General features: G+C 42.4%; 1 protein-coding gene across 4 annotated transcripts in view; it reads left to right on the forward strand.

The window, feature by feature from the left end:
• hivep2a (HIVEP zinc finger 2a) overlaps window positions 1-24,886 on the forward strand; it is a 121,290-nt gene that overhangs the window by 83,976 nt on the left and 12,428 nt on the right. For all 4 annotated transcript variants that reach the window (XM_085248249.1, XM_085248250.1, XM_085248252.1 and 1 more), the window contains 8 exons: window positions 14,340-14,412; window positions 14,523-15,829; window positions 16,125-18,004; window positions 18,121-18,381; window positions 18,809-18,974; window positions 19,178-19,271; window positions 19,723-21,433; window positions 21,573-21,730. In XM_085248249.1, the coding sequence (XP_085104375.1) occupies window positions 14,872-15,829; window positions 16,125-18,004; window positions 18,121-18,381; window positions 18,809-18,974; window positions 19,178-19,271; window positions 19,723-21,433; window positions 21,573-21,730 (5,228 nt within the window). In that variant the 5' untranslated portion in view covers window positions 14,340-14,412; window positions 14,523-14,871. The remainder of the gene's footprint in view (window positions 1-14,339; window positions 14,413-14,522; window positions 15,830-16,124; window positions 18,005-18,120; window positions 18,382-18,808; window positions 18,975-19,177; window positions 19,272-19,722; window positions 21,434-21,572; window positions 21,731-24,886) is intronic.

The following is a 24,886-nucleotide window of genomic DNA, read 5'->3' on the forward strand; positions in this document are numbered from 1 at the left end:
GATACGCATTTTAACACAGGAGTGTTTCTGTGGCCAGTGTCAGCTACTTGAGGAACTGCAGTTTGGGGCACTTCCACATTGGGTTCATTTTTCAGCCCCAGATGGAGCCTCCTGACTGAGTCAGACTTTTGTCACTTGATGACCATGCAATTTTGTCTTTCAAGCAGAGGCGTTGGTTCAAAAGGAGAAAACAGGATTTGCTGTATTTAAACATCAAAACAATAGAATCAAGTATCAAGCTAATGTGACATACCTATTTTTAATGCTGCTTTGGCCAAGCTTGGACTCACCAAAATCTCACTTTCTGGACTTGTGGTTGAGCAAGAAGAGACATGCCGTCATCCTCAACAACTTTTTGACTGTGGACTGTGCACTTAAAGCATTTCTCCAGGAGGAGATTTAAAGTGGTTCAGACAAACCGGGTAGCATTGCCCATCTGACGGTAACTCAGGGGCCAGATGACAACCCTGGATTTCCGTCATGTTCAAGAAATATGGCAGTGCTTCCACCAACCTCCAACACGGTATAATTTCTCTGTGTAACTTTACGCTCCTTATTGGCTGTTGCCGGGTTACAGAAGAACCTTTAACAGACCATGAGAAGATGTCCATCCCTGAAAAAAATCTTAACTACCTCTTCCTCTGTCCATCTCGCTTCCTAGTGCGTTTTGCAAACTGTTGTGGAAAATGTAATGAAGCTACACACATGCATGCACACGTGCACGCACATACACACATGCATGCGGCTAACTCAGTAATAGTTTCAAGGCTGGCCCAGCAGCCCTGTGGAAAATATGACTGCCTTCTCTTTTCCACTGGCAATTTACACCAACAGGACGCCTGTTTTTCCCCTCCTCACCTCTTCACCCCCCTCCCCTCTGTCTCTTTTGCCCCCCCCCCTCCTCTCTCTCCTCCATCTTTTTCACCATCTCTCTTTTTTGCTTTCTCTGTTAAATGGAAACATGTTGGTCAAACAGCCACAGCTGTGGAAGAACCGCTGTGTCGGAAAAGAAAACTCTGTAGGTACAGTGCATATACTGTATGTTTGAGCGTGAGCCAGGAGCCTGAACATGGAACACGGAATTCTTTAACAGCCTGAATTGGTGCTGTGTCACATTATCTTTCCCAGGGTGTGTGTGTGTGTGTGTGTGTGTGTGTGTGTGTGTGTGTGTGTGTGTGTGTGTGTGTGTGTGTGTGTAAACTCTTGTTACCTCTTCAGAATCACTGTGGCTCAGTAATTGTACACTGCAATATATTGAGCAGCATGAGAACAGAATAAATAAAGAAAAATACTAAACTGAAGAGCTGACAAAATTTAATCATTGCTTAGTAGCTGTTCGGGATCTTTTGATTTTAGCACACAATCTAGCCTAACAGACGAAGTTTGCCAAGTTGTCATGAGTACTTCTCATGTAGCTCTGCAGATTCTTGATCCGCTAACGAACTTAATACATCTGATACCTCCAGGACAGTTACTAAATGGGCCATGTGGTTTTGGCTCCCACTGTTTCCAAATTCGAAATGAACATTATTTAACAGAGAAAGTTCCGCCCAAGAAAAAGCCTCCAGGCCTGAAAAATGAAGCCAATTCAAGAAAGAAGTTTCTTGAGGTTGGCTCCAAAAGCAAGTCAGTCCCCATAGACCCCGATGTTAAAATGTTCTGCTTTACGGCAGCAATTAACAGTTTACACCCTGGCATCCAGATATGCAGTTTTGGTCCCAATAGCTAATTTCCCCCTTCAGTTATAACTGAACATGCTAAACTGCATGTAAGGCCCCTTTTTAAATTTCATTAGGGCTCAAAGTTTGGCAGAATTAACTGATTTGACTGACACAAGCTCATATCGGTCAACTCTGCTAGTTCAAGTCACAGAACTGGATCAGTCAGTATTTGTGGTGGTGCTGGTATTTTTTGGAACATCTTTTATATACAGTCTGTTTCGACTAAAATTTATGATTTTAACAGATGGGTTCAGCTTTTGGGGGAAAAATATGGAAAACCAAAATTGCCAATTACCAAACCCCAGTTTTCGCAATGACACACATTTTCATAGCTCCCACTGTGTAAACAGTCATCTTGCAAATCAGTGTTTAATTCTAAACAAGAAGCCTGTCCTCACATCTTTATTAATGCACTTTAATAAAGTCTGATCGGTGATGCTTTCAGGCTTCTTCTCCCTTTAGTGGTCACCAAAGCAAATCATCTGCCTCCATCTCACTCTATTCCTTGCATTATTCCCTTTATGTTCTTCTTCACCGCATCCACTAATCTTCTCTGTGGTCTTCCTCTTTTCCTTCTGCGTTGTAGCTCTGTATTCAACACCTTTTGTCCACAATTCCTCCTATCCACATGTCCAAATCATTTCAGCCTCGCCTCGCTACCTTTGTCACACACTGCTCAATCTGAGCTGTCCCTCTGATGTACTCATTTCTAATTTTGTCGGTCCTCGTCACTCCCAATTAAAATCTTAACATCTTCAGCTCTGCCACCTCCAGCTCCACCTCCTGTCTTTCTGTTAGTGTTCGCCATGCTTTTGAGCATGCTTTCTTAATAAAACCCAACACTTCCTTAAGGGTTTCACAATTAAAGCTTCCCAGCAAAGGGTGGGGAGTATCCCCAGTAAGCAGCCAGAAACATTTTAATTTGAAACAGATGGTTGATGTTAAGAGCAAACAGAGGTAAACAAATGGGACTAAATTAGAAAACAATTTGAGAAGTCAAGTAGATCGGCCTTTGGTTATACAGTAGTAAAAAAATGTAATTTGTGAGAGAAAAGCCAAACTTGATGTCATTTGATTTGACACTGAAGGTTCTTTTCCAGGACTAATATGGTCGTGGTCTTTCAAAGCTGAAACCACATACACACATGTGGACATTGGACAGCGCTGCAGCAGACCAGAGAGTGACCTCACCGCTCAGGACTTTCAGACTGAAAACATATAATTTCGTGTGTACATATACAACACCATAAAGCAATCATTGATTCACATGTTTCACACTGGCAGGCTCACACACAGTTTTCACATGTATTTACTCCACCAGCAAGCCTGGAAGAAGAATCCGTGTGTAGGAAAACATACAAATACCCTCATATTGTTTTCCCCTTGGACTTTATGAGCTTGCGGTGCTTTCTTTTCATTTGAGCGCCAGAAATATTTTCTTTAAAAAAACATATTTCCTTCTTCATCATTTAATTTTTCTGTATTTTCTTAAATTTGTAAATTAAACAGCATTTCTATACTGCACTGGCTTTTTAGCTGTTCCTTAACAATTCGATGAAGACAGTTAAGCAGGCTAGAGAAAAGGATGATGACATTCAGCATACTGTCCGGCCACCTGGAAGCAGGGATCAGATGCTCAGGGGACCCCAACCGCTCCGCCTATCATGTCGCCCAAATTTTGTGTTTCTCGTGTCTGTTTTTTAAACCCATTTGTTGGTTGAGTTTAGATTCATGAGTCATTCAGCATTTCTACACTGCTGGTACTGTAGACTTGTTACTTAAAGAAGCATAAAGCAAAGTAAGAAAATACTGCATTATGAGTAAATGTCTTGCATTCTTCAGTCTTACTGGTATCAAGACTAAAGAGTAAAGCACGCAGATTCAGCCTTGATGCATCATTATGTGCATCAAGGCTGTAATGATGCATCAATTATGTCAGCAGCGTTTTACCGATGTTACAGGTTGATGTTTTTCTCACTTAATGAGAATTCAAGTTGTCAGAGGATTTGTCCTAATTTCTGACATAAATAATAATAATGATGAGAAAAATCCTTTGTACTTTCTGTAATGTTCTTAGAGATCATGTGGGTACAGAAAGAATTATGCATCATTTTGTTCATTCCAGTCCTTATATATCTATATCTATATCTATATCTAGCATTAAAAGATAAAGTTAGATTTCTTCTCCGTCACAGAGTAGTGATAAGTTTGGAGTATTTTCCGTTGTGTAACTGAAGCTTTTATAACTGTAATTCAGCAGCAGCAAAACTATAACCTTGGCACACCAAAAACTTCCTCCTCCCACACACACACACACACACACACACACACACGCACACACGCACACGCACACACACACACATACACCCTCATCCTGTCTCTGCAAACCTGCCTGTGCTGCCACCTCCCACACATTTACTCTATTCTGGGCCCACACACACACTTGTACACACAGACACACACATATTTTCAGATTTTTTTTTCTGAGAGAAATATTCAGTAGCATAATGACTTCCTACCTGCTGTAAATCAGTGTCTACAAGCCGCCTGCTCAAGTGTGTGTGTGCATGTGCATGCGTGCGTGTTTGTTGTGCATCACAGTTCAAATTGAGTTCATTTGATTCATCTCTCTCACACTCTTTTAGATTTAATTTCAGTCATTTCTGGAGAGCCTCTTCTCTCTGTTTTTCTCTTTCAAATCCAGCAGTGCATCTGCCGACCTGATGATTGACAGCACTAAATTAAAACCAAACACGGCTGCCTCAACATGAACGGTGGGCAACATGAGTGCTTGACTGACAAAACAATGATGATAGTTTTGCACTCTGGAGATAAAATAATCAGTTTTCGGTGCTATTATTTTTGTGTCCAAAATGAATCTATGTCTTCATTTGCCTCTGCGGCCAATCATAATACCCCATTCTTAGTCATTTCAAGTCAGTCTTAACCCTAAAAATCTACTTTGTAATGCTAAATCTCGGTGGAAGTGCGAATTCAGACCAGGAAATGACAAAGGAAATTATGTTTTGTATCACTTTACATGAAATTACACAGAAACCTTGTTGGTACAGTGACTGTGTTCGTTGATGAGGTGACATGATAGGACAACAGTGAACATGAACAAGAGTTTATCATGCCAATTCTTTATTTAGATAAAATTGCAGCATTTTTTCACCTGTCAAAGCTCCCAAATGTGTTGTATCTGTTGTAATTTGCTGTATGGATGAAGCAACTTGAATGATTTTACGAAAAATTAAGTATCTGCCAAGTTTTTGGTATTTAAACACAGCCAGTCCATACTGAAAAGTAAGGTCAGTGCAGAAGCGCCTTAATTCAATTTATTTATGCAGCGCCAAATTACTACAACAGTCGCCTCAAGGCACTTTATATTATTGTAGACCCTACAATAATGCATACAGAGAAAAACCCAACAATCATATGACCCCTTATGAGCAAGCACTTTGGCAACAGTGGGAAGTAAAAAAACCCTTTTAACAGGAAGAAACTTCCGGCAAAACCAAGCTCAGGGAGGGGCGGCCATCTCCCTTGACTGGTTGGGGGTAGAGAAGGAAGACAGGACAAAAGACATGCTCTTAAATCTTCAATGACCAGCAGGGGGTGACGGCTAAGGTTTCAAAAAGAAGACTGTGACGTCGGACCCCAACACACGCACACACACCGTGGGTACAGTGACACTCACTTATTTTATTATAGCCGTGGTTTCGGCTTCAGCGCACGGGACACAGACACTCCCGCTCAGTAGTCACTCCCCTCCCTTCCTCGACTGTCACTGAAACATAAGAAGAGTCACAACAAACACCTGTTCAGCCACGCCTCTGCGCCGCCCCAGGAGCTCACCGTGCCACCCCTCCTCTGCAGTGGGCCAGAGACCACACCCGCGCCACAAAGACTTACTATGCAGAAGTCTTTTGGAAAATGACCTTTCAGCTCTCTCGAGTTTTTTCAAATACATTTATGGCCTCAGTTGTTAATTTTTGGTTCATTTAATTGGTCTCCATCTAGAGACAAAGGGGTCAGCGCTACGGCTTCCTTGTGATTGTCACTACCATAGTGATCTGTAAATCACAATATAGCCACAACCTAATTTATTTCACTCAAAATGTAACTATAATTTAAATGAACATCATGAAACCAGGGACTGGGGTCATGGGCATTTTCTCATAGGCCTTTATAGTGTCTGACTTTTCAAACAAATGCTGTCCATTAGAAGAATTGCAGGTTTATGTGGTGTATATCTTTCGTATACAGTTTATATATCTGCGGTCGATCTTATAAACTGAATCTCATTGCTGTTTATAACTTTTTTCGCGCTCAATGCGCTTGTACATTTTTATTTGCGACGATGTAAATGCTTGTTTTTTATTGCTTCTTTTATTATTCCATCTGCCTTCTTTTAGAGAATGAGGACCTGCTTTTGGCAGCTTATTGCCCACATTTTGGCGTCAGTCCCTCTGAATCGAACAGCGAGGGCTTCTTTTTCGAGTTACCTTCTTGTGGTGCCACTCAACGTTCTCAAAAGAAGAAATGTTTTGTTAAAGAGGCAGGAAGGTTGAATTTTGCACCCTCAAGAGCGGAAAATAGACCAGAATTCGGTGCAGCTGCAGTAAAAGACAGGACGGGTTATGAAAAAGTCTGAGTGTATTTTACCTGGAAAAGCTCTCTGACCACCTACACGTATAACCCAGAGGTGACAGCACCAGCTCAGGCACTCTCTTTTGAGGCTGTCAAAGCTCTTTGGGAAATGTAGAAAGTGAAAAACAGAAATAGAAGTCAAGGAGACATTTTGAAGGGTAGTTGGGATGGAGAAAGTGTTACAGTTCCCTTCCTAAGACCTGGATTTTTCTGTCAGTAGGTAGAGCTGCATGTGTTCCTGTTCTGCTAAACTTCATTTCACTTATTTCATGCTGGGAACATCCTGGTGAAACCACAGACTCCTGCTGTTGGCCTTCACTGGACCAGCTTGAGCTCAAAAGCCCTGCTCAAGGGCACAGTAAGTGTGTAGAAGGTGATGTTTCTAATTTCCATTAAGACGTAAGCCTTGTGCAACCATCATAATTCACACATGGCTTTTTAATTTTCGACACGGAGTTGTGTAAAACTTTTACCTGGCCTAATTTAAGAAAGCAGGTATTGTAATATAACTGCTGAGAAAGTGAATTTTTTATTTAGAAAACTTTTGGCAGGGGGTGAAATTGGCCACAGATTTTATTTGGCCTGGCACAGAGAAGTCTTAAAGTGCTTTAAATTTAACTTTGCAGCAACCTGCAGTCAGCGTGCTGCTGTGGTTCACACATACGCCACTTTTGTTTTCACCCAGAAATATAAAAGGATGTTTTCTCTCAGACATAACTCCCTTTCTTCACATTTTGTCCAGATTATACTAATCTTTATGGACTGCACTGCTGTCTTCAATTCTTGTAAAAAATTGATTTCAAATTTAATTTCACATTTTTTTGACTCATAATTAGCATCAAACTGTGCTTTCTTGGAAATGTCTTTACAAAAGGAAATATTGGGGGGGCATTTTTTTAGGGTGATATACATTTAGGGAACTAAAAACCCTAAAAGTCCAAAAGAGAGAATTGGAATCGGGTGACAGGTGAGAGTTGTGGGCGATTACACCAATCTGACCTGAGCACTGTGGTCACTGGGGTGGATGGATGGGTCAGCAGGCGTTCGTTTCCTGTTCCTGCCTGGTTCAATTATTACTTGATGACTATAACACAATGACAGTGATGACTGAATCCAACCACATTATCTCTGAATCTAATTCCAAGAGAGGTATATTACAGCTCACTGGGCTTGGAGAGGGTAGAGCCCTGTGTTGTCATTCATGCTTGAAGTGTGTCTTTTTTCTTCTTCCAATGAGAATGACAGTCTTAGGATACTGGGCCAGGATTAGATAGGCACACGGCACAAATCATATTCATTCAGCTTACTTTAGAATGGATTTAAGTAGTAGTAGATGTTGTGGATATTTCAGCCCTTATTGGCACAATTTACATCTACAGATGGTTGAAGGGCAGATGAAACACCTAGTTATTATGCCAGTAAATGAACCAGCTCCTGGTGCACTCTAACAGCACACACACACACACAGGCATGGGTGTACACACACTCTCTCAGCAGTCCAACTTATTGTTCCAGTAACTTCTGTGTCCCTCCAGGTAAAACAAAGGTAGAGTTTTACTGGAGGTGTGTGTGGTTTCAGTCCAGTTGGGGCCAAACAGAGCAGAGCCAAAAAACAAACACACTGCCAGCTACCCTCAACCGGCCCTTCTCCCTCCACCCCCACCCCACCCCCCTCTCTCTCTCTTTGGCTGTATAAAGTTGTTAATCACTGAATGGAAACCATTAGTAACATGTTTAAATAATTTACTTAGCCTCTGACCACCCAAAGCACCAGAACACTTCGGCTGCTGCTCAGAAACTCGAACCCAGGCTTTGTGTGTGATCAGTCCATGCATGCATCTATTTGGTATACATATAACTGTGTGTGTGTGTGTGTGTGTGTGTGTGTGTGTGTGTGTGTGTGTGTGTGTGTGTGTGTGTGTGTTAGTAGAGTAAAGGCATCTGACACCAGCTTGCATGACCCTCTTCCTCACCAGCTACGTTCCATTTGTAAACATACCATTACCTCACCTGAATTGTCTCTGCTGTGGCCTAGTTCCCCAGTTTCTATGCTTGTTACCTTTCTGTAGTGTTTATTTCCTCACCTCTGTCCTGTTGCACTCTCCTTGATTACTCTTGTGAGTACTTATTCTCAAACTCCTAAATCTTTCAATTTAAACCTTAACCTTAAATACCTTCTCTATCCTCCTTTTTTGGCTTGTCATTGTGTGCTCTTTTACTGATGTTTTGCCTTGTCTCCTTTCTTTAGATTTGTTTCCTCACCTTTGTTCTACTTTAGACTCCTCATTTAGTCTTCTTCACTCTTAGTATTTAACTTCACCTGAGTGCTTGTCGTTTTTGTTTCCTCACCTCTCCTTCATCTTTATTCCCGCAAGCGAGTCCTTAGTCTTTCCACTTTGTCCCGTTCCCATTGCATCCTTGTTCTTTTTCTCCTTTCTTGGTTTCCACATCTCAGCAAGGTCTCGGTTTTCTTGACAAGTGCTTTCCCCCCTCCTTGATGTCCTTGAGCTTTGTCCTCGCTCTTTGTGTAACCTTCCTGTAATTTGTGCCCTTTCTCCTGCTCTTTTGGTCTTTTTTCCTCTTCTCAAACAGTTTTTCTCCCTCGTTTACTCTCTACATTATGTGCTTTTTCCGTCCATCTGTATTCTTGGGTGCGTGTTCCCTTTTCTTTGTCCTCTTTCTGTTCATTGTGTATTCTTCCCAAAATCCTCCACCTGCCTTTTACATCCTTGTTCCTTCTCTCTCTACCTCTACCTTGGATCCCTTATGATTGTTCACGTCTTTATCTTTTTTTTTTCTTTATAAATTCCCCTTTCTTTTCTTAACGAGCATTAATTGTTCCATCTTTTGTGTTCCTGTTCTCTCTCCTGTAAGTTAATACCCATAAGTATCCCTTCTCCAACTGGATCCCTACTTTCTTATTTCCTTATGTATTATTGTTCCCTTATCTGAGTCCTCATCAGTGGCTTTGTTCCTTCTTTATCCTATAATCCATACCTGTTTCCTCATTTGTGTCCTGTATGATTGTTCCCTTTCTGTTTCCTTGCACCCTCCCTGCATCTTTGTCATGTGTTCTCCCTCTTTATCCTTTTAGTCTTAATCATAGAGTATCAAATATGGAACGGGGATCTAATTTGTATTCTGCTTGTGTCTTTTTTACAAATATATTATGCAATGAGTGACAGACAGGGCAAGACAAACACTTGCAAATATGCTTTCTCTCTGTTTTTTTGTCACAGGAATTCCAACCATTTGAGTTGGTATGCAGCACCCTAGCGGGCCAATTTAAGAATAACTAGCCACACGTACATGCGCGCAAACACACAGACACACGCGCACAGAGCTCTGTCCTCAACTGTTTCTTTCACTGAAAGTAAATGAGAGGCTTATCTACTGCATATCTGAACAAGACACTGTAGGAGAGGGATTACTGGTGAGCGTGCATGTGGGTGTGTTAGTGATGCATGCATACTCTCATAATGATTCAAGGAGGGAAGGGATTTGTACAAATGTTGATCTATTATCTTGTCGTTTTGGCAACATTATTCCCAACTGTCTTCCCAATAAGTCGGATGAAATCGAGTGAAAGAGAAAGGGAGAGAGAGAGAGTGCCTTCAGCCCTCAGGATTGAACAGCCTCCCACACACTTCACAGAGCAGCACACACACACACACACACACACACACACAGCCTTTTGTTCTTACTGCATGGTTAATGCCCACACAGTGTTCATACCTCCAGGGTTTGGGCATATGTGCGTATGAGTCTACTTGTACATACCTGCAAGCACATGAATTCTCTTGAATCTCTTGTTGCTTAATTTATATCAACATGTTTATTTAATTAGTTTCCATCAAACTTCTATTTTGTAAAGCAGTCTGTCAAGAGGTCTGAGGGCATTCCCGTACAAGGAAACTGGGATATTGAGAAGTAGTTGCAATATCCTTTTGAATTCCTCAGTTTTAAAGGACAGGTGTGTTGGAAAGATCCCAGCAGGACAAAGCTAGAGGATGGATTCAACAAACTGCTGAAAAGGTGCCAAGTTTCATGTCCAAGGTAAAACTGCCAGTTCAAACAAGGTCTGGGTGAAGGCAACGGTGAGAGGAGTTTCACTTTCAGCTCCTCATACACTCTATAGACTGCTTGTCATCACTTTTAAACACACTGAGTACCTTTAAGTCTAATTCTTCAGGACGTATAGCTGACACTGAGAAAGGAGACTAATCTAATTCCAGAACCACAAGCTAACCAGGTACCTTAAATCAAGAAGAGCAAAAGTAAGAAGCAAAGTGAGACAAGGACAAACTAAACACGGACCATGATCTGAAATTGACTCTAGCCAACAACACCCCCTCATACCGCCTAATAATGACCTTCCCCCTTCATGTTTCCATGTTGCTCTTTGAAAATGTCTCTGAGGATCTGACTATGTTGTTTTAGCTGGATGCACTTATTCATGGCATTGTACAGCGTTATGCCATTTGACGCAGTTCACTTAATCCTTGTTTATTCCTTATACCGACCGGCCTCGGGTGCAGCCCTTCAGCTCATCCACTATCATGTTAGCTCCTCTCCTTTTACTATAGCTTCTGATTGGCTGCATTTCACAAACAAAAGATTTGAACAGCAGGTGGGTTGTATAGATCTTATATAACACAAGCAAAATATAACAGGTTTCATCAATACATGTGTTAACCTTCATATAGATATTTTAAAGCTCCAAATTCTTTATTATTGAGAAAACACCTGAACACGTTTTCAGTAAATTCGTGGAGGTTTCTGCATTCATACAAACAGCACATGTAGTGTGCTTAAAACTGTCTTTAAATGTTGTGTTTAATGTTGTGTGAAATGTGTTTTGGTTGGAGGATTGAGGGCACATTATCATGCTTACTGAAAAGAGGACCATTCAGTTTGCCTACACACAAACGTAAAAACTTAGATCGAGTGTGTTGTTCCAAGTAAAGCATGCCGTGGGTATAAAACACTGCCTAGATCTATTTCCATGTCTATGAAAGCAGAGCTGATCTCTGCTCCTTTATGTTAAGTAACTGTGTTTATTTGGGGCATTTTGATAGATCACATTTTACAAGTGTTTGAGTGTGTATCACTTCTACTATTTTTACCTCTGAGTGTAGCCTCTGAATGTACTTAGTTTTGACCTACCTACAACTTGGGTGTCTCGTCATGCCCTTTGCCAGCCCACACACACACACACACACACACACACACACGCACGCACAACTGGCACGTATACTTCCCACGCTCATACACACACAAACAGCGCCAGTAGCTATGTCTCTCCTACGCACAGGAACTGGGGCAGGTTGTGTCGGTGAATGTATGAATAAAGCTTTATGTAAGCCATTCACTACAGGCTCCCACTCACACAGCAGATTGTGACCATTCAAAACTTTCATTACAAAACCAGTCACCTTGCATAAGGTTGAAGGGAAGTTAAGCCAAGTTAACCATGTAAGCTGAAAGGTCAGTTTCACCGCTGGTTTATTTGTGGGGTGTGAGTTGAATTCTGATGGATGTTGACGTGTGCGTGATAGCAGCTACTACAGCTGCAACTGGCAGGTTCATCCATATGAGACCTCCAAATGGCAACAAGAGGTACAGTAGAAGTCAAGTGATTTTTTTGTCTTTTTTTTATTAGAGATGATTTTTAAGGAAGCCATATGCGGCTTTTTAGGATAGGATTGTGAAACATTTACTGAGTCGAAGTCATCTTGGGTGCTTTTAAAAGATCTCTTCAAAAAGCCACACCAAGTAGTAGAAATTGTGTAAAGGTATATCGCTAGGTCAAAAGAATAATAAAGGACATATGGTTCCCAATGGGCTTAAGAGGGAACACAGAATCCCTTCAGTCAAAAATGGTCTATCTCCAATATTTAATGATGGTGCAGCTCTGTTCTGTGACCTCCGTGCCCTTCCTTGCTCATACGTGGAAAGCCTAAGGCAGGAAACACCTCTGATAATTACAAACCACATATTTGCATATAAATATTAAACAATCTGTAGACAAGGGCAACTTTTTTGTTAAGCAAAGTGTTCTGCTTTCAGTTAAAGTCCTATTGATTAACCAAAAAGGAAAGACGTGTGGATGGGTCCAGAAACAGAGAGATCACAGTTGTTGAAAAGCTGTCTCAAAATCACCAGATATGGTCTGAGGGTGAAATTACCTCGTATTGCTCTTGAAAATGTATGTGCATTTATAAAACATGACCGCAGGATGGAACAGGAAGTCTCAAGCCAATCCAGCTCCTACAAACTATATAATAATAAAAGCTGGTCCGGGAATTTCTTGTCATGTCAGCTTTTATGAATGTTTAAGTAATCAAAGGTTTTCTGGTTACTTTGAACAGGATCTCGGACCATTATCCTCATGTGTAGAGTTATGTTCTGTATGTTCAGTGACCAAGCTGTTTTGACAGCTAAATCAAACTTTTAATCTCAACTCACTCTGGACTCGTGTTTAACCCAGAACTGACGTTAATCCACTTTCCTCTTTGGCACATCCTCTGCTGCTGTGCACACTGGCACATCCGATGTGTGCTACAGGCGTCAAAGGACACATGAGCCATGACTCATTGATACTGGAGTGTTTCAACATAAGGGAATTATGCCATTCACATTACTGGATTCACACTGTGAAAGGCCTTAAAAAAAGCTGTGCCTTGCCTTGACTATTATTAGTACCATACTTCCCCTGTAGTAATCACCAAGATTGTCTGCCTTTGGCTGCATTTGTGTCAGCTGACCATAATGCTAACCAATCAGCATCACCGGATTATAATGCTAGCTAAACTCAATTGAATCCCCATTGTTGCCCAACTGGAGTTTTCTTCCACATTCTTTCACTCTTAACACCATGGAAAACACAAAGATATGACCCAAGGTTGAGATAATGTTTCTGGTATTTGTTTGTCTGTCTTTCTGAGTGGGCGTAGGGGTTTGGGGAGTACATGTGAAAAACACAAGTTAGCTTAAATTTAACTTTCTTGCTGCTAAGAATAAAACATGTTTTCCTCCGGTGCTATTTATAGGTCTCACGTTGGGCCCCCAGACACAAACGTCACTGAGCCCTGCTTACCAGCACTGAGGCCACAGTGTGGGTGTGTGTGTGTGTTTCTGTCGCAATCAGAGTGTGAGGGAGGTTGTTTAAACTCTGAGATGAGGAAATACAAAGCAAAAATGCAACTTCAGCATGCATGTTTATATGTGCTCTGTGGCTCTGTGCCCCTTCTGCTGTCAGGTGTTGGTGTGGTTAAGAAACGTTAAACAACGGAAACACACACATATACACTGTCTACTGCAGTTTTGCAGTGCAGTTACAGTGCCTGCAAGCACTCTGTCTACATCTGTGTGTGTCTTCTTTTGTTTCTGCGTATCTGTGAGCATTCTCATGATCGCTTTTCAACCAAGTGCATACCAAGTTAGATGTAACCCAGAGAGGAAGAAAAGGTGCTAATGCTGATTGCTGCTCTTCGACTTGGCCTTTTTGGACGCCTACACATATTATGACACTCCGACGTCACTTCCACAGCGCTATTTATAAGCCTTTGTGTCTCTTTAGGAACAGTGTGGGTTTGCTTTTCATCGGTGACTCACTGAGTGGAAGGAGGAGGGAGGGCGGGAGGGAGGAGAAAGGAGTGAAAAAAGGCAACAAGCACAGATGGAATCCAGTGTGAAGAAACTAACTGAGCAATCAATGACATTTATATTCGCACATCAGGCATGTACTTGACAACTTAGTGAGTCGTCTCTGCACAACAAAGTATGTGGTAGCGTGCTGAATTTAGCAGTAAAAAAATGTCACATCAACACCAGTCCGACTTATGTTATAAGGGTGATGTCAGACTAAAGGTTATTTACCATCTGTGTATCTGATTACTGTATTGTTGGATGATTTTTGTACACAACACTAATTAGCCTTTTCTCTCGTTTGCTTTGCTTTAGGTCTTTTGGTGAGAAAACTGAAGGACTTGAAGCTACAGAAAAAGGATCTACAAGCACCCTTCCCTCAAGAAAAGTTAGTAATTGAGTATGTTGTTAAACACAGTTTATTACAATTGTTGACTACAGTATTTGCCTAAAATGTTCTCCATGTGCTTCTTCTTTTCTTTTTCTGTCCCTCTGCAGGTCACTCAAGGTTTCTTCTGCTCTTAGATGAACTGGACAGAAGAACAACAGAGAGCAGCGTTCGTGTTTTTACAAAATGGCAGAAGGAGAGAAACCTCTCTGATGTTATCCACTGAAGCTCCCCTTTCTGCTCCACTTGATAATTCCTGTTTCCAGCTTGACTCTATAATCAGTCTTTCTGAGAAATGGATGGATATTTTATGTTTCTGTGAACTTGTTGGCAGCCAGCAAAGGTTCCGCTATCATGCCTGGTAGTTTTGGGACCTTGTAACCCTCAAAGACCTACCCTCCCAAATTCCCTGCATCCCCTCTTCTCTCCCTCTTCTAAACCACGGAGAGCTTCAAGAAAATGGAGGCTCGTGAATCACCTGCGACAGGGCAGAAATGTCCAAACAAGGAACTAGCAAGGGAGAAGGTACCTCTACAAAGAAAATGGGCGTCAGAGCCTTCTGCAAACACCAAACGAAGCACTTTTGCTGACCTGGAGGCTCCTGGAGGATCAGCACCCCAGCAGAAGTACCCAATCACAGGGAATTCTGGAAAGCTGCTATCTGGACCATCTGCAGTTGGGGCCATAGGAGGCCCGCCATCTCAAGACCCACAAGGCCACTTTGCTCAGGGGTTCCACAGGGGATATCCTTACCAACTTGGCCAGCCATACCCTCAACATCCTCAATCTGAACGGTTTCTCTCAGGAGCCAAACCACAGCCAGGCCTAGAGCCTCATGCCTGGCCATTTGCTGGCCAGTTGCCCTCGGATGACCTATTCCCAGGACACCCAGGACACACTCACCCACATGGGGCTGGTGCAGGAAGGTTCCCTCGGCACAAATCTCCTAGTTTACCCAGCTCCTTTGGACAGTATTCTCAGTCAGGCCCGGAGCCCGGAGAGGAGGCCTATGGCAAAAAAGAGCAAAAGCCAAAAAAGCCTGGCAAGTACATCTGCCACTACTGTGGTCGAGCGTGCGCCAAGCCCAGCGTCTTGAAGAAGCACATCCGCTCACATACTGGAGAGAGGCCATACCCTTGTGTACCCTGTGGCTTTTCTTTCAAAACCAAGAGCAACCTTTACAAGCATCGCAAGTCCCATGCTCATGCCATCAAAGCTGGACTCGTACCATTTTCAGAGCTAGCTGTGGCCCGTAGTGGGGACATGGACCAGGCATCACCAGTGGGTGAGGCTGAGGTCCATTCAGATGGAGAGCAGAGTACCGATACGGATGAGGAAGGCGTGGAGCCCACCACCATGCTAACAGACAAAGACAGTCCAACCCTGCAGATCTCCTTTGAAGCTGACAAGAATACAGGTTATTTTCTTCTATAAGACACTTTAAAAAAAAAATTTTAAGTAGAATTTTCCCAAAGAGTCAAAACAGTTTTGGTTCATAGAAACCCCTTCTTAACACATAGCTAGTTCTTTATATCTATGAACATCTTTTGATGCTTAAAATACTATTTGTTATGGGTATGTTTACAATGATCCAAAATAAAAACGTATTAATGCTGTTACACAGTTCAGCTACAGTGATATAAACTCTGCATGTATTTTGTTTACTGTGAATGGTTGTAATCTGTATCATCTTCATTTTTCCCACTATAAAGGTGGTGCCGAACCAGCATATGCAGATTCACCTGAAGAGCTACCCATTGGATCTATGAAAGTGCCTATTCTTATCGTTCCCAAGCCTGGGGGAGTCCCCTCCACAGGGATGGAGTGCCCCCCCTTTCATGACATAAAAGTGTCACACCACATGTTAGCATCAAAGGCTGGTGGAAGAGCACGTTCCCTGGATGACTCCCCAACAATCAAGCAACGTTTGGCCCTGAGGCTAAGTGACAAAAAAGGACAGGACACTGACCTTGCCATGTCCCAGTCACTTAACCTCCTCAGTCCTCACAGCAAAGGCAGCACAGACTCTGGCTACTTTTCACGCTCTGAGAGCGCAGAGCAGCAGATCAGCCCTCCAAATACCAACGTCAAGACGTACGAGGAGATTATGTTCGGTCGAACTTGGTACTACCGACCAAGCTCCAGGTCAAGACACTCTATAACAGTAGGCATGGCAGGGGCAGACCCCACTAGCTTGACTACCTTGAAGCAACCTGGTGCAATTCTGGAAATAGGGAAGATAGCTGAGGATCACATCTCTTTTAGAGAAGATGTAGGAATCTCAGAAGATCCAAAGCAGTATCCAACTGGGCCATGTCAAAGCAGTACAGGACTTCTAGAGCCTCCATCAGATTCTGGGCATCTTATTAGGAGTAACTCCATGCCAACTTCCACCCCTCCTAACCTCAGTGTTCCCCAAGGGATACGGGGTAGCCAATCCTTTGACAATGTTGTGACAGATGATGTGTTTTACCCGCCAGGCCATCGTAGGCTCACAAGACAGAGTGCATTTGAAAATTCAACCAATGAAGCCCACGTAGGAGAGGCCGAGGGCTTTGGACACTTACCTAAGAATTTAACTTCGTCTCTGGGTATGAAGATTGGTGAACGCGGCCCAGGAGTTCCAGAACATGTTGCCTTTAGTTATGGTACTAAAGTTAGTATGTCAGAAATAGCCACAAGAAAAAGGAGGAAAGAAAAGAGTGTTGGGGATGATGAGGACAGCCCTGGACACTGCGACAGTAGCTGTAGTGGTTCAGTGGAAATGATAGGGGACTATGACTTTAAACAAGGTAGTTTTGATGGGTCCAGAGCCACCCCAACAGGTAAAGGTTCCCTTCATAGTGCACACAGTCAGTCTGACAGCTTTGACACCTGTGCCAGCATGTGCTCCGAGGACATTGCACTATTTACTGACTCTGAGGGCAGAAAAACAGCTGGGAATGTCATATCAGTTATCCAGCACACCAACTCTCTCAGCCGTCCAAATTCCTTCGACAAGTCAGAGTCTTTTGAACAGCCAGCATATCAGCCTTCAGATAAAGCTCCATGTACTCAGTACTCTGAGCAGTCTGACACAGAGATCTTTGAAGATGCTCTAGGTCCTGAATCCACCCTTCTGAGGACAGAGAGCATGGAGCAGCAACCACAAAGTGACAGTGACTTGGCCTCCCTTTCATCATCATCAGCTGCAGCCTCACCTGGACAGCCTTATCATATCCCACCCAAACTAGTCAGACAACCAAACATCCAGGTTCCTGAAATCAGGGTGACAGAGGAGCCAGACAAGCCTGATAAGGACACAGAAGCTCCAATGACCAAGGAGCTGGAGAAGCAGCAGCATGTCGAGGAGTTTCAATTGCCACAGAGAAGCGACACACTATCCCAAATGCCATCAGAAAAGCTCCCACCCAAGAAGAAGAGGCTCCGCCTAGCAGACATGGAACACTCATCTGGAGAATCAAGCTTTGAATCGACCTGCACCAGCCTTTCTCGTAGCCCCAGTCAAGAGAGTAACTTGTCCCACTCCTCTTCCCTTTCCATGTCATTTGACAGAGATGAAGGTCTCAAGTCTGTCTCACCAACAAAACAGGTACCCCATTTTTTTAGTAATTTCAAGTGCATTTACGTCTCTTTTATAGTAAGGTCTTCACTGAGGGGTTTGCATCCTGAACAAAGTGGAAACTTTGTCTCTTTGTTTCTGTAAAGGATGATTCTTCAGTATCTGGTGGTGGGCCAAAGCAATCAGAGTTCCTGACTGTGCCAGGTAGTGGTTATTCTAGCCACCACCAGCAGAGGGAAATGAGGAGGTCTTCATCAGAACAGGCACCATGCACGCTGCCTATGGAGTTGCCTGAAATGCGCAGTAAATCCTTTGACTATGGAAGCTTGTCAACCTCAAGACAGGGAGAACTGTACTCCAGTGCTTCTGCAATGAAGGAACGTCGGCGTGGATATCTTGTTAGACAGGTAGTGTATAAACGATTAACTTATATTTAGATTAATTTGGCCGTGTGCCATTTGTATTCCTCAGAAAGAGAACACAGAAGTTGTCAGTGACAATGCATGGAATAAAAGAGCTGGAGTAAAGTAAACAACCTTGCAACTTCTTCAACTGAACATTTAAAAACTCTGAGCTAGATGGAAGAAGAGGACTAGGAGCTTATTAAGGATGAAGGCACTACAAAATAATTTAGTATTTTAGCACCCCCATCAGCTTCATTCAAAGACATCCTAATGATGCCATGCTATACCGACATTATCATCTCAATACAATGCAATCACAATGTTATCATGCACTATATTAAGGTTTATATGGTATCCTTAGTCAAGCTAACCAAATATAATTTTATTAAAGCTAAACCACTTTCCCTCCACACTTCTCTGCATTTGGCAGGCTTCACTGAGTGTTTATCCAGAGGCAGTTACCCAGGAGCCAGGGGGCGCAGAAACGTCAATCAAACAGGAGAGTTTGGAGCATGGTGGATGGCCTGGTCCAGCAGGATCCCCTCACAGCAGCAGCGAAGCAGTCAGCAGAACCAAGAGAACTGGGACTGGTGCTGGTAAGCTTTACATTCATCTTAGTATGTTATCTATACATTTTTTTGTCTTATACTTTATTCATCATACTTTCCCAAACTTTTATTGAAAAATTTCTCGACTCAATAAACTACCCACATCCTTCCGTGCATGGATTGCATTCTGCTATTATAGCTTACTTTTGTAAAATGAGTATTCTTTTCAAATGTATGCATTTTATGCACAGATATAGGACCTCACCAACATCAACAGCACCACCAGCATATTCTCCAACAGAGTGTCAGCGAAGACAGCCTTCCAGAGGAACCTCTCTATAGCAGGTCAGACAAAATATACTTACAGAGAAATAACCTAAAATAATAATAGTACAGCCCTGCTTCAAAAACATCTGGGAAACTGTGTAAAATAACGCAATGAGAACAGAATGTAGTGAATTGCATAGAATTTAAAGTTGAAAGTAGTATCATGGATGCTGGCCTTTAAATTTGTGGTGATAAGAAAGCCTGAATACAGAACACCAAAGAATTCTTAAAAGAGATTTAAGATTTTGATTGTTTAGACCACAAAATGTTTTTTCTCACATTTCTGTAAAATAAATATTTGAAATGTTATTATTTTGGTTGTAACTTCTCTTAAGAGGCTTTACATTATTTGAAAATCATTGCATTACATTTTTATGGTTGTATTTAGGGTCACATTTATTACTGCAAGTACTATGTCAGAAATTGCTGTAGCCTTCAACAAAATTGATAATGTTTTTGTCCTCTATAGGTCCCAGCAGCATCGCTTGCAGGCCCAAAGCTCGTCATCAGAGGGAGAGCATCCAGGTCATGAGGTCATGAGTAAAGATATGATGCAGCAGTACCAGAGTGGCCCTCCTTTCCTTTCTTTCCCACAACCAGGCCTCTTCTGGAATCAGGAGCCTGAACAGACACCAAGACAGCAGCAGACCCAGCAGGCCCAACTGCAACTCCAAAAACTCCACATCAGGTCACCCGGTCTCCCACTTCACAAACAGCAGCCACTCCACTCCCTGCAACAAGTCCACGATCAACAGCCATATGATGGAAAATCAGAAAATCCAACCTCTCAGATTTACTCTGCTTCTTTTTCAAATCGCAGCTCTCCTCTGTCAGCCTCGCTGTCCACCACCTCCTCCATGCTTCTGCAACAGATCCAACCCATATTTGCTACCCAGAACCTGGGCTCACAGGCCTCTTTTCCTGGTTTGCTGGTTCCTGTACGGATCCAAACCCATGTGCCATCGTTTGGTAGTGTTATGTACACCAGTGTTAGCCAGCTGATAGCTTCTCATGGTAGTGGAGCACAAGGTTTGGGTTCAGCCAGGCCAGGCAGTACTGACAACAGCAACATGTCTCCCCCGGTTGGTGTTGTGAGTGTCACAAAGCCACATGGAGGAGTTGGAGGAGGTTTCAACTTAGCACATTTCCTAGGGCAGACGGATGGTGCAGTGCTGCGGCACCCACTCTGGAAGGGTCCAGATTCACTACCAGAGCAACGTCTAAACACAGGGATCCCCCTATCACTAACATCAGGCACCATATCCACCACAGATGCATCAGGGTCTGCTATCGGAGGGGGCAAGCGCATGCTCTCTCCTACCAGCTCACTTGAGCTCTTCATTGAGACTAAGCAACAGAAAAGAGTAAAGGAGGAGAGGATGTATGGACAGATTGTCAAGGAGATGAGTGCTGTGGAGCTAAGTGGAACTGAAGGTGGCAGCAAGCCTGACAAGGGACAAGGAAGAGGTCTGAAGAGCGAAGGCTCCATGGATGATTCTGAAAGGATGTCCTCTTCTCCTCCATTAAGTGACTTCCCAGTTGCTACCAAGATTGCCATTCCTGTCCGTTCCTCTGCCCCCCATCTCTCTGACGTCCCTCGGCCTCAGAGCTTCACCCCTCCGCTCCAGATTGTCACAGACCGTTCTCCAGCTTCAGGTGGCTGCGACTCCCCAGAGGAGCTTGACGTGGACGATTCAGCCCAAGAGCCGAGCTCCAGCCCAGAGTCCATGGTTTCCTCTAACGACGCAGAAGACGCTGACAGCACGAAGCAACCTACTTCAAATAAAATGCCTGTCAGCATGCTGGTTCAGCTCGATGCCAACCAAAGCCCAGGATTACCTGGAGCAGCGGGTCAGACTCTGCTGCTCACAGATGTGGCGGATGTCCAGCAGCTTTTCCCGTTCCCTAGCTTACGCACGATGAGCAGAGTCAGCTGGTGTTTCCTGAACTACACCAAACCCAACAGCACCCAGGCAGCTTTGCGTAGCTCCGTCTACAGTTCATGGTGTGTCAGCTCATACAATCCCAATCCTCTGAACCTGAGTACCAAGGCTTCACTGGCTCTGCTGCGGTCCAAACAGAAGAGGAACACTGATTTGATGTACACAACGGCAGCCATGTCTCCACCCAGCTCCGGAAAACTGGTCTCTTCTGTAGCCTGGAAGCTGCGGTTTGATCAGGTACGTGCTGCAGTCATCAGAAGGATAAAAGATTGCCAAGAGAAATATTGAATTATGCACGCATGGACACAACTACAGAGAAACACAACCGCAAGAATCTTAATCTGCCCTTTATGTTACCTTTTTTTTTTTTCTTTAGCTGAAGCCAGAGCTGATGCCAGTAGATGTCAGTCATTTTGGGAGGAAGATGAAAGGAGTGGTTTCATGGGATCGTTCAAAGGAGGAGCAGGTGGAGAAGGAGGTCTCAGTCAAACAGCCTGCTGCTGAACCGACACGCATCAAGATCTTCGAAGGCGGGTATGTCTAATAAAAATACACAATTAAAAGGGACAGGGACAGCCTCTAAACATGACTTGTCAAACCTCCAGAAAACTACTCTCTCTTTCTTTTGTGTACTTGAAGCCATGCCAGTTGATGTCATTCACGCAGCATCAGCTTGTTGGGAGAAATTGTGGACTAGAAAAGGACAAATCTTCATGTAGGAAGTGTCCTCTTTCTAACAGATAAAAGCATGCGGCTAACTAACGTTTAGAGCTCAGCTCAGGAAGATGCTCGAATGTTTACATCCTGTCACACTAGGAGGAGCCTCTCATTATCACAGCAATATGTTTGTCTGGTGGTAGTTGCTAGAGGTACAGAAATAAAATAATTCCTTGGTGAACCTTCTCACTTCAACATGAACAGAAATCATGTACAGGGTAGCAAACATTTAAATATTTGATGTTGGGATCAGCTGCTCCTTTAAAAGCATTTAAATGCTGTTTCTGCTGTGGCATCATAGATCACATAAAGAGATCATTCTGTAGTGTGTTTCGCACTTCCTCAGAGACTACAGGGATAAAACTTGTATGGTCAAAATCAGTTTATTTTTCTGTGAATGAAAAGAGCAGATAAAGATAAAACCCTAAAGATATGCAAAATTAAATCGTCAAAGGAAAAGGTCAGGCTTTACTTAAAATGTAAGCATATACTAACTAATAACCACTTTTATGATATTATTTGTATTAATGCTTTTCCCTTAGAAACTCAGGAATAAGGTATAAAACTTGCATACAGAAAAGTGATTTGTTACAAGTACGTGATTCAAAATACTGAGCTGCCTTTTGTCTTTTTCTTAATCCTAACAGCTGAGTATTCAATAAAAATGAGCACTGGTGACCTCTGTATGGACTGTAAAGACATCTGCCTCATCATGATTAGTCAGAAAAATCTTCTTAGGTATTAAAAAAAGAAGACTTATCCCTTTACAGCCTATTCTTTGGGCTTAATTTGTGCCTGCGAGAGTCGGGCCAAGAGCCTGAGCCTGGTAAACCCATCACGGGCTAACGACTCAGGCTGCATTGCTGTAATTGGACATCAACTTTCATAATTCTTGCTCTGAGTTTTATAGCCTGGTGTGAAGTGGGATTTGTCCCTCGTTAGTTGTGTTTTAAAGCCTTTTTCACGCAGTTTTTCTGACACCAACAACTTCAGTATTTATTTCTTTTGTTAGTTGCTGAGAGGAGAAATGCTTTTTTAAAAATCCTATTAGATTACTTCATGTATTCGGCGCAATGTTTTATTTTAGTTTTAAAATTTTTACGAGTTTTTTGCCTTTATTCCAAATTATTTATAGATTTTTTTTCAAAGTTTATTGTTTGTCTGTGACTTCATGTGCGATTGCAGTTCTAATAAATTACTGCAATGTGCAGCACCTTTTTGAAAGCGGTGCATTTTTTTTTGCCAATTTCTGTTTTTAGAGAACATTTCCAGCATTTTAGAACTGCATAAAGTTCGTTTACTCCCACACAACTGAAAAGATTTCCACCATACAGCGATGACAAAACGCAGGACACGTTGGAAATGAAAGTTCAGATTGACCAGAGCTTTAGAAAGTTTTTTTTTTTCTGCATGAGATAAGAAAGCTCTTTTAAGCGACTTTGCATCCATCTTTGTGAACACGAGTCAGCTGATGAATAAAAGCAGAAGCCAAAAAAGAAAGAAGCAGAAAATCTTTGGCAGAAGTCATAACATTAAGAATTATCTTCTGGTTTTGACTCAAAGCAGATGAACTGCTTAATCACACTGTTACAGCAAACGTTGCCCCTCCTTTTAACATAAATATTTAACTGTTGTTAAAACCGTACTTTAGCTTTTTCATCCTTGTGTTCAGTATTTTCCCAAATAAATGTATCAGTTCCCCAAAAAATGAGCGTATGAGGTATTGTTTCAGCACAACAGATGTTGCAGGTGCAAAATTTATCACCAGCTAAACTAACTAAAGTTTATGCCTGGGGTAATCTAACCATGTCAAACTAATGTGTTTTAAAAAATTGAATAAAATATGTCTCCTTCTTAGTCTCAGAGTGTCAGATACTGTTGTTCAGTCAAAGTGGCGGCTCAAAGATACACATACTCGTTGGCAATTGTGCCGTGATGAACCGCATTTAAGGGAGTGTGTGTTCTGGCTCAAGACTGTCACGCTCCTTTTATTCTAGTAAGAACTTTGGGCTGTTTCCCCCAGAAAGACATCTGATGACCCTCCCTGTGCTCTTAATGACATGTTTTGACACCTCACTACATATCAATAAACACGCGATTTGACAAGAATTATAATAGGCTCTGGGGTTTTCCAAGGGTAGCCCTGGTAAGCTAACCCTCACTAACTTCTGATGCACACCTTGTCATTTGGTGCAGGAAGCAGACGTGAAATACAAGAGTAAACGCTCAGTTCAGAAAGGAAGAACGAGTTAACCTGAGCAGGCGTCCAAGGGGAAAAGAATAAAAAATGGACATTTAGCATCCAGTACCACCATGGCTGCACCAACAATTAAGGATTCTTAGCTTGCGTGTGTGCATGTATGTGAGACACCGCCAGCATCTGATACTGTGAGAGGACTCCATCTTGTCGGGTGCATAAAGTTTTTAATTGTTTTATTTTATATTGTTCTCATGTTGGCGGAATATTTTCAGATAGATTCACGATAAAGCTGAGTAAAGAGACATATTAAGAATGTTTCAGTACAGCAGATATATTCTCACTATTTACAGGAACCTGGTATGGAGGTAGAATCTATTTACAGAGGATGAAAAGGGGCCCACAGCACCTTGAGGCTCCTAAATAGGTTAATATGGCCACATGAAACTTTTTTGGTTAAAGAAAATGTATCTATAGCACAAAGTATGCAAAGAAACATGAAATCTTTAATCTACTCTGGCTTTATATCATAAATTGGCTTGCATGTCTGCGTCTATTTGAGAAGGCTGGCATCTTTTGCTGAGCAGTCAAAGTTTATATGTTCTATTTATATTCCTGAAAGTTACTCAAATCTAGCGACGAAGCAGAGAAAATGTTTTGTTTATTATTGTGTTGTCATTAAACTCACATCTGGCTTATTTTCCACATAGAAAACTATGGGATTTTTTTTCAAGTGTACATTCAATGGTCAAATAAAGCCTGTACGAGGGAGTTAA

The sequence above is a fragment of the Mchenga conophoros genome, linkage group LG15 (assembly GCF_057382185.1).
Source record: "Mchenga conophoros isolate Kocher_MC1m ecotype Shallow Benthic linkage group LG15, M_conophoros_male_GT1.1, whole genome shotgun sequence".
Taxonomy (NCBI): domain Eukaryota; kingdom Metazoa; phylum Chordata; class Actinopteri; order Cichliformes; family Cichlidae; genus Mchenga; species Mchenga conophoros.